The sequence below is a fragment of the Nerophis lumbriciformis genome, linkage group LG31, assembly GCF_033978685.3.
Source record: "Nerophis lumbriciformis linkage group LG31, RoL_Nlum_v2.1, whole genome shotgun sequence".
NCBI lineage: Eukaryota > Metazoa > Chordata > Actinopteri > Syngnathiformes > Syngnathidae > Nerophis > Nerophis lumbriciformis.
In genome coordinates this window covers 15,940,417-15,954,421 of record NC_084578.2, presented here as the reverse complement: position 1 = coordinate 15,954,421, position 14,005 = coordinate 15,940,417, and the positions used below count along the sequence as shown (strand labels likewise).

The 14,005-nt window shown below is 39.5% G+C and overlaps 1 protein-coding gene across 2 annotated transcripts in view; it reads right to left on the bottom strand.

The window, feature by feature from the left end:
• hdac4 (histone deacetylase 4) overlaps positions 1-14,005 on the bottom strand; it is a 193,446-nt gene that overhangs the window by 47,979 nt on the left and 131,462 nt on the right. For both annotated transcript variants that reach the window (XM_061926531.1, XM_061926532.1), the window contains exons 18-21: positions 12,572-12,627; positions 8,207-8,294; positions 2,101-2,220; positions 1,923-2,020 (exon numbers count right to left, since the gene is read on the bottom strand). In XM_061926531.1, the coding sequence (XP_061782515.1) occupies positions 1,923-2,020; positions 2,101-2,220; positions 8,207-8,294; positions 12,572-12,627 (362 nt within the window). The remainder of the gene's footprint in view (positions 1-1,922; positions 2,021-2,100; positions 2,221-8,206; positions 8,295-12,571; positions 12,628-14,005) is intronic.

The following is a 14,005-nucleotide window of genomic DNA, read 5'->3' as shown; positions in this document are numbered from 1 at the left end:
GGCGAACACACCTTCACTAAGACGGGCAGACAGCGCCGGACGACATACGCCAACATTTGCCAGTGGATCGTAAATGCCTGGGCAGATATTTCGGTCAAAACTGTGGTCCGAGCTTTCCGGAAGGCAGGATTCACAGAACAACAGCGACACTGACTCCGATGACTTCGACGAGACGGAACCGGCCATTTTGGATACCACGCTTGCGCAACTTTTCAATTCGGACACCGAAGACGAAGAATTCGAAGGATTTACGAATGAAGAATAACTTCAGAAGGTGAGCGCTATGTTTATTTTGTGTGTTGTGACATTAACGTTCGAGCAACATTATGTTGCTATTGCTCTACACCATTTTGAATTTTACTATGTTTGTGATTGCACATTTGCGTACATTTTGGGACAGAGTTGTTAGAACGCTGGTTTTCAATATATTATTAAAGTTTGACTGAACTATCTGACTGTTTTTTTGACATTCCCTTTAGCGCAGCGTAGGCGCGGCTTATAATCCGGGGCGGCTTATTGGTGGACAAAGTTATGAAATATGTAATTCATTGAAGGTGCGGCTAATAATCCGGTGCGCCTTATAGTGCGGAAAATACGGTATATATATATATATATATATATATATATATATATATATATATATATATATTAAATACTTGACTTGGTGAATTCTAGCTGTAAATACACTCCTCCCCTCTTAACCACGCCCCCAACCACGCCCCCCCTCCCGAAATCCCGAGAGTCTCTCATGTATCCAGCACCATCTTCCCGACAGGACAGGCAGGTTCCCATGAACCTGTACTACTTGTAGAGAAGATCTTGTCAATTCGGTTCAGACATCAGTTTATCAATTCCATATTCTTAGATTTCGAAGAACAGTGCAAATGAGAGGCTAATATAAAGTTAAGACAAGATAAGGACAAAGAGCAAGGCAGGGAGTATAGGGGAGGAAGGGGGAAATGCGTCTGCCTTCGTTCAGAGCCAGCAAGAAACAAACATGGCCAAGATGTTAAAGATGATACATGTAACCATTTTTAAAAGTGACTAAAAACATTAAAGGGCCACAGCATGTTCTTTCTAGGTAAGTGGGTGAATAGTACCAAGTAAATCCAAAGTATATACTAATGCTATGACTACAATGTGTAGGCGGGCAGGTAATAACCGCATCAATGACACAATCTGTTTTTTCCATTCCATCCTGGTAGCTGAACGGAAATGGTAATATTCAGTCAACCAGTGAGCAGACTGTGCTTTAGCTCATCTCTCGTTTGGGAATTGTACCACTACAAATGCTACCTGAACTTAAAAATGTGAAAATTAGTATGCAAAACATGGCACACTGTACTCCTTGGACTTTGCCAATGATACCTCAAAAATATGTCTGTGTTTCTTGTTTTTAATTCCACATAATAAAGACTTCGGGTTTGTTACTTATGCTGACAAAGCTAAGTACATTAATATAGAATTGAAAGTGCACCAATCAAAGCAGTGTGGATAAAAGTTTGCGTTTTCATGTCTGACTTTGTGTCAAATCAAAGTGTCAAGATGAATGGATTATTGGGTCCAGGTTTATAGACATAACTGAGAGGGAGAGCCCAAAGGGGTCTGGTGTGCATTAAAAAGATATGCCGTGCTTCCGGTAGCTGGCGTGCCTAAACGCTGACTGGTGGTTTGATGTCTTTGGTTCGAGATAGATGGACAGGCGTTTGCAGACCGTAGGCTCACTTTCAAAGAGCACAAGGACCGAAATACTTCTTCTCCACATGCACTTGTGTGTGTGAGGATATAAATAGACTACAATATAAGGTCAAGCATGAGGAGGAGAGTACTTAGTTCTAAACATGTGTGCCATAGGAAGACCTCGACTCATTCCCAAAAGCTCTTTATGACAAACGATTCAACATTATGAAACAGATGCTTACCTGAACGCTGCAAGGTACTCCGTATCACCCATGGGAGGTTCAAGTCCTCCAGTAAACGCCACGTTCACGTTGAAGCCCGCCCCAGGCCCGCAGCCAACCTACAGGGGGGCCAACAAACACCTCGGTCAGTGAATTAATCAACATAAAGAGCGATGGCAGCCGGTTACCAGACTCGTACTTCATCGGGGGCTCCACTTCCAGGAAAGAAATTACCGTCGTCGTAGCGATGCAGCGACAGATATAGAACACTGGGGTCAGCGTAGAAGGCCTGCTGGGTGCCGTTGCCATGGTGAACATCCTATTGTATCAACAAATATACGTCATGTTAAGGCTGAAGTAAGTATGGTCATTTACAGATATTTAAATTATTTCCTATTGGCGCTGATTTAAATCCTTTGCTTTTTTCCCTTAAAGGGTAACTACTAGAGATATTATCGGCTGATAAATGCTTTAAAATGTAATATCGGAAATTATCGGTACCGGTTTCAAAAAGTAAAATGTATGACTTTCCCTACATCCTACACGGACGCCAATTAACCTTAAAGGCACTGCCTTTGCATGCTGGTCCAATCACACGGCTTTTCACACACAAGTGGATGCAAGGCATACTTGGTCTAAAGCCATACAGGTCACACTGAGGGTGGCCGTATAAACAACTTTAACACAGTTACAAATATGCGCCACACTGTGAACCCACACCAAACAAGAATGGGGCGGTATAGCTCAGGGTTGCAGGTTTGATCCCCGCTTCCGCCATCCTAGTCACTGCCGTTGTGTCCTTGGGCAAGACACTTTACCCACCTGCTCCCAGTGCCACCCACACTGGTTTAAAAATGGAACTTAGATATTGGGTTTCACTATGTAAAGCGCTTTGAGTCACTTGAGAAAAGCGCTATGTAAATATAATTCACTTCACTTCACTTCACAAACACATTTCGGGAGAACATCCGCACCGTAACACAACATAAACACAACAGAACAAATACCCAGAACCCTTTGCAGCACTAACTCTTCCGGAACGCTACAATACACCCCCTCCGCTAGCCCCTACTCCCCACCTCAACCCCGCACCCCCAACCCCGCCCACCTCAACCTCCTCATGCTCTCTCAGGGAGAGCATGTCCCAAATTCCAAGCTGCTGTTTTGAGGCATGTTCAAAAAAAATAATGCACTTTGTGACTTCAATAATAAATATGGCAGTGCCATGTTGGCATTTTTTTCCATAACTTGAGTTGATTTATTTTGGAATACCTTGTTACATTGTTTAATGCATCCAGCGGTGCATCACAACAAAATTAGGCATAATAATGTGTTAATTTCACGACTGTATATATCGGTATCGGTTGATATCGGAATCGGTTATTAAGAGTTGAACAATATCGGAATATCGGATATCGGCAAAAAAGCCATTATCGGACATCTCTAGTAACTATTATGCAAAACCGACTTATCTCACCTATTGGTCTGTGGATTTGGGTATTTGGATAAGTCCTGAAAATTTGAAATCAAACCATGAAGGCATTGCGGAGATATTTATCTTGCCTTCCTTCATACTGCCTCCAAATGAGCCGTTTTGAATTTTCATAATTTGGGAATTGTTATCCCTTCAGCGGATATCTCCATATATGGTAAAGTTATACTTGAAGAGCTTTGTGCGAGTCCGCCATTGTAGTCCGACGCTGTCATCAATAAGTCCCTTTTTTTCCCCTCTATGCTCTTGTTGTGGGGCAGACTGGCTCGTACATGCACATGCATCCTCCGCTGTTGCCATTTCCAATACAAAGTAGCGTAAAGTTCGGACTTATATCTGTCAGTAGACTCCACATGGAAGCGCTAAAAACTACAACGTGGCTGACGGGCAGGAGACGCAGTCGAAGTGGATTATCAATTTAGAATGGAAAAAGAAACACTTGCTACAGAATTTCACAAAGACAACACCGGTGCCACAAATTATGCAATGTGGAAATTACATTGTCCAAGGCTAGTCACATTTTGTCATGAGTTCCAAAAAGGGATTGTCATCAATATGGTGCCTATTAGGACTTTTTGTCTATTTCTCAAGAATGTTTTTAATACACTTGAACCAAAATGTCCCCGTTGTCTGGTGGCGGAGTGGCATGACAATGAGTTGGCGTACAACACTCCACAGACACACAAGACAGACGAAAAGGAAATGAAAAAGTCCCTTCAAAGGCTTCTGAGAATAACCATAGACAAAACCTAGACACAACCACGACTTTGTCATCCACTCTTTCTGCACGACATGTCTTTCAGCTACGTTGTGAATCATCTATGTATTGTTGTTTCCAATGGTGACACGCTAAACAACAAGTAAAGAGTAGTTTAAGAACGTTAAAAGGGACTTATGGGGATTTTACTTTAAATTTAAAAACACTTCCCCGTGGTCTAGATAATATGTATTGAATATGTTTGCAAGATGTTTCTGGAGGCATTCCCAGATTGCAAATGAAACCACACCCCACCCTCTCCAAAAAGTATCATATTGTGTCTTTCGAAAATCTACACTGTTTAAATATAAATCTTAAAATTATCACCGATGTTATTTTCCAGACACAGTCGAAAATAGACTTCATAAAGATAATATGTATTCACCCGGTCACAACATTAGGCACACCTGCAGACTCGCCGATCGATTCCAAGTGCACAAAAAAGCTGCTTTTAGCAGCATTTGCAGGAAAATATTAACAGCGCTTAATTTTTTTCACATTTTTATATGTTATAGCCTTATTCCAAAATGGAATACATAATAATAATAATTATATTTCTTCAAAATTTTACTAAAAAAGGGTTAATAATAACTCTTCGTTAATGGCTTACTGGTTGCATAATAAGGCCATGCAGAATAAGGTATTAAAAAGTACTTAATAATGACTAATTAAGAGCCAATATGTTACTAATTTGCATGTTAATAAGCAACTAATTAATGGTGAGTATTAGAGATGTCCGATAATGGCTTTTTTGCCGATATCCGATATTCCGATATTGTCCAACTCTTAATTACCGATTCCGATATCAACCGATACCGATATATACAGTCGTGGAATTAACACATTATTATACCTAATTTTGTTGTGATGCCTCGCCCTGGATGCATTAAACAATGTAACAAGGTTTTCCAAAATAAATCAACTCAAGTTCTGGAAAAAAAATGCCAACATGGCACTGCCATATTTATTATTGAAGTCACAAAGTGCATTCTTTTTTTGAACATGCCTCAAAACAGCAGCTTGGAATTTGGGACATGCTCTCCCTGAGAGAGCATGAGGAGGTTGAGGTGGGCGGGGTTGGGGGGGTGGGGTAGGGGGTAGCGGGGGGCGTATATTGTAGCTTCCCGGAAGAGTTAGCTCTGCAAGGGCTTCTGGGTATTTGTTCTGTTGTGTTTATGTTGTGTTACGGTGCGGATGTTCTCCCGAAATGTGTTTGTCATTCTTGTTTGGTGTGGGTTCACAGTGTGGCGCATATTTGTAACAGTGTTAAAGTTGTATATACGGCCACCCTCAGTGTGACCTGTATGGCTGTTGACCAAGTATGCTTTGCATCCACTTGTGTGTGTATGTGAAAAGCCGTAGATATTATGTGATTGGGCCGGCACGCAAAGGCAGTGCCTTTAAGGTTTATTGCCGCTCTGTACTTCTCCCTACGTCCGTGTACCACTCCGTACAGCAGCGTTTTAAAAAGTCATACATTTTACTTTTTGAAACCAATACGGATAATTTCCGATATTACATTTTAAAGCATTTATCGGCCGATAATATCGGCAGCCCGATATCTAGCTGTAATTGCTGCCAAAGGTGCATGTGATTTTTGTATTTATTTATTGATTTTTTTCTTTTTAATCAGTTAGAAAACATTAAAAAAAAAAAAACTTTTCACATTTTCATAATGTAGTATTGTGTGTGGAATTTTCAGCACAAAAATGTATATATTCCATTTTGGAATAAGGCTGTTTCATAACAAAATGTGGAAAAAGTGAAGCGCTGTGAATACTTTACGGATGCATGTTGCACGTCGGTGTTATTATTTGCATGCATAATAAAAAAAATACTTTACCATGCCTGTTTTTGTGTTTTCTTATAACCTCGCTGTGATGTACCAACGTAGCTGCAAAAGCCCGCGTACAGAGACATCCAAAATTGCGTGCAAGCTCACACCAAAATGCATGAACCTTATGTTTTGATACGTTTGCATCGTTTAACACGAGTATCCAACATTGTAATAACAATTATGTGCCAGAAAAGACCAAATTTATCATTGGTCCGCTTTAAAGTAGTTCCAGCAGATTCTCAGCTAGATATATATTGTAAAAAATGTTTATGTTGTACTATTAACGTCAACATTGTCTAGTTACATAGCATTAAAAGACAATAACTTGCTGTTCAGTGCAAAGAAAGCACATTTTTATTTTGTATTAACCTCCAGGTTGTTACATCACAGCAACTAACAAAATGCATCTGTTTATTAAATGTATTACGTTGCGCTTGTGAACAATGTTTATTCACATTATATGTGTCATTGTAGTAATATTGCATTATATAAAAGAGAAATATGCATGTTTTAATGATAATTTGATGGAAACGATTACAGCAAATGCAAAGGATGAAAAAAATATGTACAAACCCCGTTTCCATATGAGTTGGGAAATTGTGTTAGATGTAAATATAAACGGAATACAATGATTTGCAAATCCTTTTCAACCCATATTCAGTTGAATATGCTACAAAGACAACATATTTGATGTTCAAACTGATAAACATTTTTTTTTTTTTTGCAAATAATCGTACATTTTCGAATTTGATGCCAGCAACACGTGACAAAGAAGTTGGGAAAGGTGGCAATAAATACTGATAAAGTTGAGGAATGCTCATCAAACACTTATTTGGAACATTCCACAGGTATGCAGGCTAATTGGGAACAGGTGGGTGCCATGATTGGGTATGAAAACAGCTTCCCAAAAAATGCTCAGTCTTTCACAAGAAAGGATGGGGCGAGGTACACCCCTTTGTCCACAACTGCGTGAGCAAATATTCAAACAGTTTAAGAACAACGTTTCTCAAAGTGCTATTGCAAGAAATTTAGGGATTTCAACATCTACGGTCCATAATATCATCAAAAGGTTCAGAGAATCTGGAGAAATCACTCCACGTAAGCGGCATGGCCGGAAACCAACATCGAATGACCGTGACCTTTGATCCCTCACTGTATCAAAAACCGACATCAGTCTCTAAAGGATATCACCACATGGGCTCAGGAACACTTCAGAAAACCACTGTCACTAAATACAGTTCGTCGCTACATCTGTAAGTGCAAGTTAAAGCTCTACTATGCAAAACAAAAGCCATTTATCAACAACATCCGGAAACGCCGCCGGCTTCTCTGGGCCCGAGATCATCTAAGATGGACTCATGCAAAGTGGAAAAGTGTTCTGTCGTCTGACGAGTCCACATTTTAAATTGTTTTTGGAAATATTCGACATCGTGTCATCCGGACCAAAGGGGAAGCGAACCATCCAGACTGTTATAGGCGCAAAGTTCAAAAGCCAGCATCTGTGATGGTATGGGGGTGCATTAGTGCCCAAGGCATGGGTAACTTACACATCTGTGAAGGCACCATTAATGCTGAAAGGTACATACAGGTTTTGGAACAACATATGCTGCCATCTAAGCGCCGTCTTTTTCATGGACGCCCCTGCTTATTTCAGCAAGACAATGCCAAGCCACATTCAGCACGTGTTACAACAGCGTGGCTTTGTTAAAAAAAAAACTGCGAGTACTTTCCTGGCCCGCCTGCAGTCCAGACCTGTCTCCCTTCGAAAATGTGTGGCGCACTATGAAGCGTAAAATACGACAGCGGAAACCCTAGACTGTTGAACGACTGAAGCTCTACATAAAACAAGAATGAGAAAGAATGCCACTTTCAAAGCTTCAACAAATAGTTATTAAAAGAAAAGGTGATGTAACACAGTGGTGAACATGCCCTTTCCCAACTACTTTGGCACATGTTGCAGCCATGAATTTCTAAGTTAATTATTATTTGCAAAAAAAAAAAAAAAGTTTCTGAGTTTGAACATCAAATATCTTGTCTTTGTAGTGCATTCAATTGAATATGGTTTGAAAAGGATTTGCAAATCATTGTATTTTGTTTATATTTACATCTAACACAATTTCCCAACTCATATGGAAACGGGGTTTGTATATGTTTTCGTGTTGTACGTGAATCATGGCTGGTGGTTTTGTAGCGTGCAGTGTGTTTTATGTGGAACTCACCCAGTCCACAATGAGGATTTTGCTGACACTGAGCCTCTGCTGCAGGAGCCTGGCCGCTATCGCCACCGAGTTAAAGTAACAGAATCCCCTGAGGACGAAAGCAAGTGAGAGCATTTTTTTAAAATATTATAATCTGATAAAATACATTTGTTGGGGCTGTTCGCACACATAATCAGCGCTTTTTACAGTTTCTTAACAATGCTGTTTATAAAAACTACTTCGTTATACAGTATCTATATCAGGTGTGTCTAAACTTGTCTCACAATGAGCCGTACAATAAAAAAAAAGAAAGCATGCTTGGGGCCATTTGGATATTTTGGATTTTCAAAATCAATACAATATATTTTGTATCCCTTAGAGCAGTGTTTTTCAACCTTTTTTGAGCCAAGGCACATTTTTTGCATTGAAAAAATCCGGAGGCACACCACCAGCAGAAATCATAAACTCAGTTGACAGTTAAATCATTGTCGCAATTGTTGGATATGACTTTAAAGCATAACCAAGCATGCATCACTATAGCTCTTGTCTCAAAGTAGGTGTACTGTCACCGCCTGTCACATCACACCCTGACTTATTGAGTTGTTAGCTGTTTTCCTGTGTGTAGTGTTTTAGTTCTTGTCTTGCGCTCCTATTTTGGTGGCTTTTTCTCTTTTGTTGGTATTTTCCTGTAGCAGTTTCATTTCTTATATTTCCCGCATCTACTTTGCTATAGCAATGAAGAATATTTGAGTTGTTTTTGTCCTTCTTTGTGGGGACATTGTTGATTGTCATGTCATGTTCGGATGTACATTGTGGACGCCGTCTTTGCTCCACAGTAAGTCTTTGCTGTCGTCCAGCATTCTGTTTTTGTTTACTTTGTAGCCAGTTCAGTTTTACTTTCGTTCTGCATAGCCTTCCCTAAGCTTCAATGCCTTTTCTTAGGGGCACTCACCTTTTGTTTATTTTTGGTTTAAGCATAAGACACCTTTTTACCTGCATTTACAAAAAAAATAGCTACCGGCTGCCACCTACTGATATGGAAGAGTATTTCACGGTTACACTGCCGAGCTCGAGACACTCAACAACAACACATCATTTGCAGACTATAATTACTGGTTTGCAAAAAATTTTTTTAACCCAAATATGTCGAATTAGATCATCTCCCACGGCACACCAGACTGTATCTCACGGCACACTAGTGTGCCGCGGCACAGTGGTTGAAAAACACTGCACTAAACAACGGCATATTATTTGCAGGTTATAATTATTGATTTGCAAATAATATTTTTGGGACCAATTAGGTGAAGTTGCATAATTTCCCACGACACACCAGACAATATCTCACGGCACACTAGTGTGCCGCGGCACAGTGGTTGAAAAACACTGGCTTATAGCGCACCTCAATTTTGATGAATGTTAAAGGTCCCGAGGTTCCAAAACGTGTTGAAAACAAGTCATACGGTAGGAAGGGGGTTCATGTGGCCCCATTCGTCGCATTTTACCTGACACATGAAAAGTGACAAATTGCGGGGGTTGCACTATCCACTTCAGCCGCCAGATGGCAGTAGAGTGTTGAAAATCATAAAATGTGTTTTGTGGCAATTCCAACTTTGACCACAGTGTCAGTAGCTATGTAGAGTGGCTGAAAGGATGAATCCCATGAGGCCATATGAATCATTTCCCTGCTATATATTACTATATAGTAATTTTAATTTTATATCAGTTTTGTTTTTAAATTTGGGGGGGCAAGTAGGACCTCAGAAAAATGTTTTTTTTTTTGCTGTACTAGAATATGATGAAGCGTATTGTGACTATGTTGGGAGACAAGGAAGAGCGGTGTGTTTTGTTCATAAACGTTAATAAGGATACAATGTTATGCAAAGGTGTACTTATAACAATTTAAAGGACAAATAACACTGTTTTAATGCATTGGTGTAGTCATAACAATAAAGAAATGATACTATTTATAGTCATGGTATTTGTATCACTCCTATGGGGGGCCCGCTTGTCCCTCTCGGGGTCGCATGGGTGGCTGGAGCCTATCCCAGCTGCACTAGGGCAGAAGGCGGGGTACACCCTGGACAAGTCGCCACCTCAACGCAGGGCCAACACAGATAGACAGACAACATTCACACACTAGGGCCAATTTAGTGTTGCCAATCAACCCGCAGTCACGAAGAAAACATGCAAACTCCACACAGAAAGACCCCAAACCCGGGAATGGAACCCGGGACCTTCTTATTGTGAGGCACACACACAAACCCCTGTCCTCCTGTGCTGCCCCCATTGCCATAGCGTTTTTATTTCTTTATGTTGTATCCCCCCCCCCCAAAAAAAAACAAAAAAAAAACCAGAACAATTTTTAATGGAAAAAATACATAAAATTGCAATATTTTTCCCAAAGTTTTTTTTTCAATTTTATTTATTTTTTTAACATTTAATATGAAGTAATTGGAGCCTTGAAAAGGTAAATCATTCATAACAACATTGCTCTTGATTCATTGATTTATTAATATTTTTTAAACAATAGTAGTTTGAAAACAGAAATCAGACTCAAGGTCTCTCTCCAAAGGGATAATTGTAAAAAAATAAGGGTGACTATATATTATTTTTACTTTTAATACTTGAATCTCAAGATGAGAAATTCTCAAACTGTGTTACGAGGGCTCCATCTAGTGGTACGCCAAAGAGTCACTTGATTAAAATACAGTGTTGTATTTTCCTATATTCAAACACAGTGTTACTGTTCAAAATGTGTGTAATGTTACAGTGGCCAAACTATTAAATATGTTTGTTAAATAAAACCCCTGCCTTGTTTTCAATGAATACTTAGGCATACTACGCAACTTTATTTTAATGTTAGTCATAATGGCGAAACAAATGTTTTGTGAAAAAAGCTTGAGAACCACTGCCTTGGGGCTTTCTTCAATTTTGGTGAATGTTTAAGGTCCTAGAGTCATTTAAGTGTTGAAAATGTTTCTTTTTTTCTTTTTTACTTTTAAAACTTAAATATCTACAGATCCACTTCAAAATTATCCACTGCCATAAAGGTTTTTTAAATTATTTAATATATATATATTTTTTTTTTCACAGAAAAACACAATTTTTAATGGCAAAAACAAAAAATATGCCAGATTTTACATGTTTCAAAATGGGGTATTTGATATAAAGTAATTATTATAATAATTCATAACAAAAATTATTTTGATTCATTATTATTTTTTGAATAATGACAGTTAAAAAAAAAAAAAAAGACATATCGGGACTCCAAAAGGCCCCCACTCATAAACAATACAAAAATAAGAAATTAATCACGATATATAATTTTTTACTTACAACGCTTAAATCTCTAGATCAACTTAAGATCTATCTGACGATTATACGCTTTCATTATTTTTTTAGCAATGAAAAAAAAAACTGCCTCTATACTGTCAATATTGCACAATGTTCTTGTTGCATTACACCTGTTTGCTCTTTTATTCCACTTTTTATGTTATTTTGCAATAGTACTTTTCCTTGTTGATGTCTCAAGAAGGGTAAAAATGCAAGCGCACACGCACAGACACAGACACACAAACACACACAAACACACACACACACACACACACACACACACACACACACACACACACACACACACACACACACACACACACACACACACACACACACACACACACACACACACACACACACGGCTCTTGTCCGCCTCCTCTTTGCTTCAGTCATTTACGGACGATAAGGTGAAGTGGATTTTACTTTATAAATCTTTATTATTGTAGCGATATGGTTGTTAACTTTAAGGCCCTTTGTGATTTCAGATTGTTTGTGAGGGCACCAAAGGGATTTCTGCGTGTTAAGTCAAAGTTAAAGTTAAAGTTACAATGATTGTCACTCACACACTAGGTGTGGTGAAAAGTGTCGTCTGCATTTGACCCATCCCCTCGTTCACCCCCCTGGGAGGTGAGGGGAGCAGTGAGCAACATCGGTGGCCGCGCTCAGGAATCATTTTGGTGATTTAACCCCCAATTCCAACCCTTGATGCTGAGTGCCAAGCAGGGAGGTAATGGGTCGCATTTTTATAGTCTTTGGTATGAACTCACGACCTACCGATCTCAGGGCGGACACTATAACCACAAGGCCACTGAGCAGGTGTGTGTGCCATGTTGGAGTAGCAGTGCATACAGGACCATTCAGCTTGTCATTGTTGATGTTTTGGCTTCTTAATTACTTTTCAAAATGTGCCAATGGACACCCCTGATCTAGATACAGTGAAACCTCAAAAGGTGATTAGTTTGCACAATTATTGCACACTTATTAATTCCAATAGAACATCTTTTGTTTTGGGGTATGGCCTTGGTTACATACAGTATTTAATGTACTTACATCGGAGTGTTCTCCTCTGCATGGTGCCCAGGTGGTCGCACTACCGCAAAACCATTCTGTCAGAGAGAACACACCCGTTATCTACACAATTAACTGGGACTCTGACACACACATTATGCTTGCACACACACACACACACACACACACACACACACACACACACACACACACACACACACACACACACACACAAGACTTTTTAAACAGGCACATTTTTTCGTAGGGTCTCCCACTGCTACATGGGGACATTAGATAAATGTCCAGGGTGATGTTAAGCGAGGCAAGATGGACTAATGATGTTTAGGCAGCTGCTGTGGATTAGCGGTCAGTGGGGAGATGACTGTGGAGACATTGGTTGCTGTACATGTAGCGGAACAATGCCTGGGCGAGAGTAAAGGCACAGCTGCAGGTGTGAGAAGACACGATTAATGTCCTCCTGTTGAGGTCCCAGTTGTTGGTGCAGGTGGAATTTGGCTCTGGAGGATCTCCAATGAGCGTGTGTGGAAGGGTGTTTGAGGCAGTACCATACTTGCAAACCTTGAGACCACCGATTTCGGGAGGTGGGGGGCGTGGTCGGGGGCGGGGCGGGGCGTGGTTGAGTGCGTGGTTAAGAGGGGAGGAGTATATTGACAGCTAGAATTCAGCAAGTCAAGTATTACATACATATATATAGATATAGATATCTGCATCCTGAAAATATGCAAACAAAACTGTGTTTAGATAATTGATACTTCAAACTTGCATGAATAAATATTAAGGAATATAACATAACTTGGCTTCTGAGAGTTTCAAAATGTAATGAATAAAATGCTAAAGTTGTTGATAAACAAGCAATTATTTTAATAATTAAATATGGTCATTTTAAATGAATTATTATGATAATTTAAAATCAATTATTTCAAATATGTTTATTTTAATGTATAATTCTATGGCTGGATGTAGTAAGGAGTCAGGAAAAAATAAAAATAAAAATACAATTAATTTAGATTTTTTTAGCAAAATATAGTAAAAATGTATTTAGTTTTTTTTTAAATTAATAAATATATTTATTTTTAGGTAAGATAAACATAATAATACAATTTATCTCTAGTCTGGATGATTTAGTTCTTGTCACCCTGTTGTCCTCCCGTCATGAAAAAAGGCTGTCCTCACTCAGGTCCGCATGGAGCTGGTGGGGGCGTGGCTTCCAGCTACGGCTGAAAATCGGGAGATATTTGGGAGAATATTTGTCCCGGGAGGTTTTCGGGAGAGGCGCTGAATTTCGGGAGTCTCCTGGAAAATTCGGGAGGGTTGGCAAGTATGGGCAGTACCTCAGGATTTCGCAAAGTTGCCATCACATCAATTCAGGCAAATTCAACCAATACCTTCGCACAATTTTGCAAATTATTACTATTTTCAACAATCAAATTAGTCCTGGCAGTACTCAAACAAACT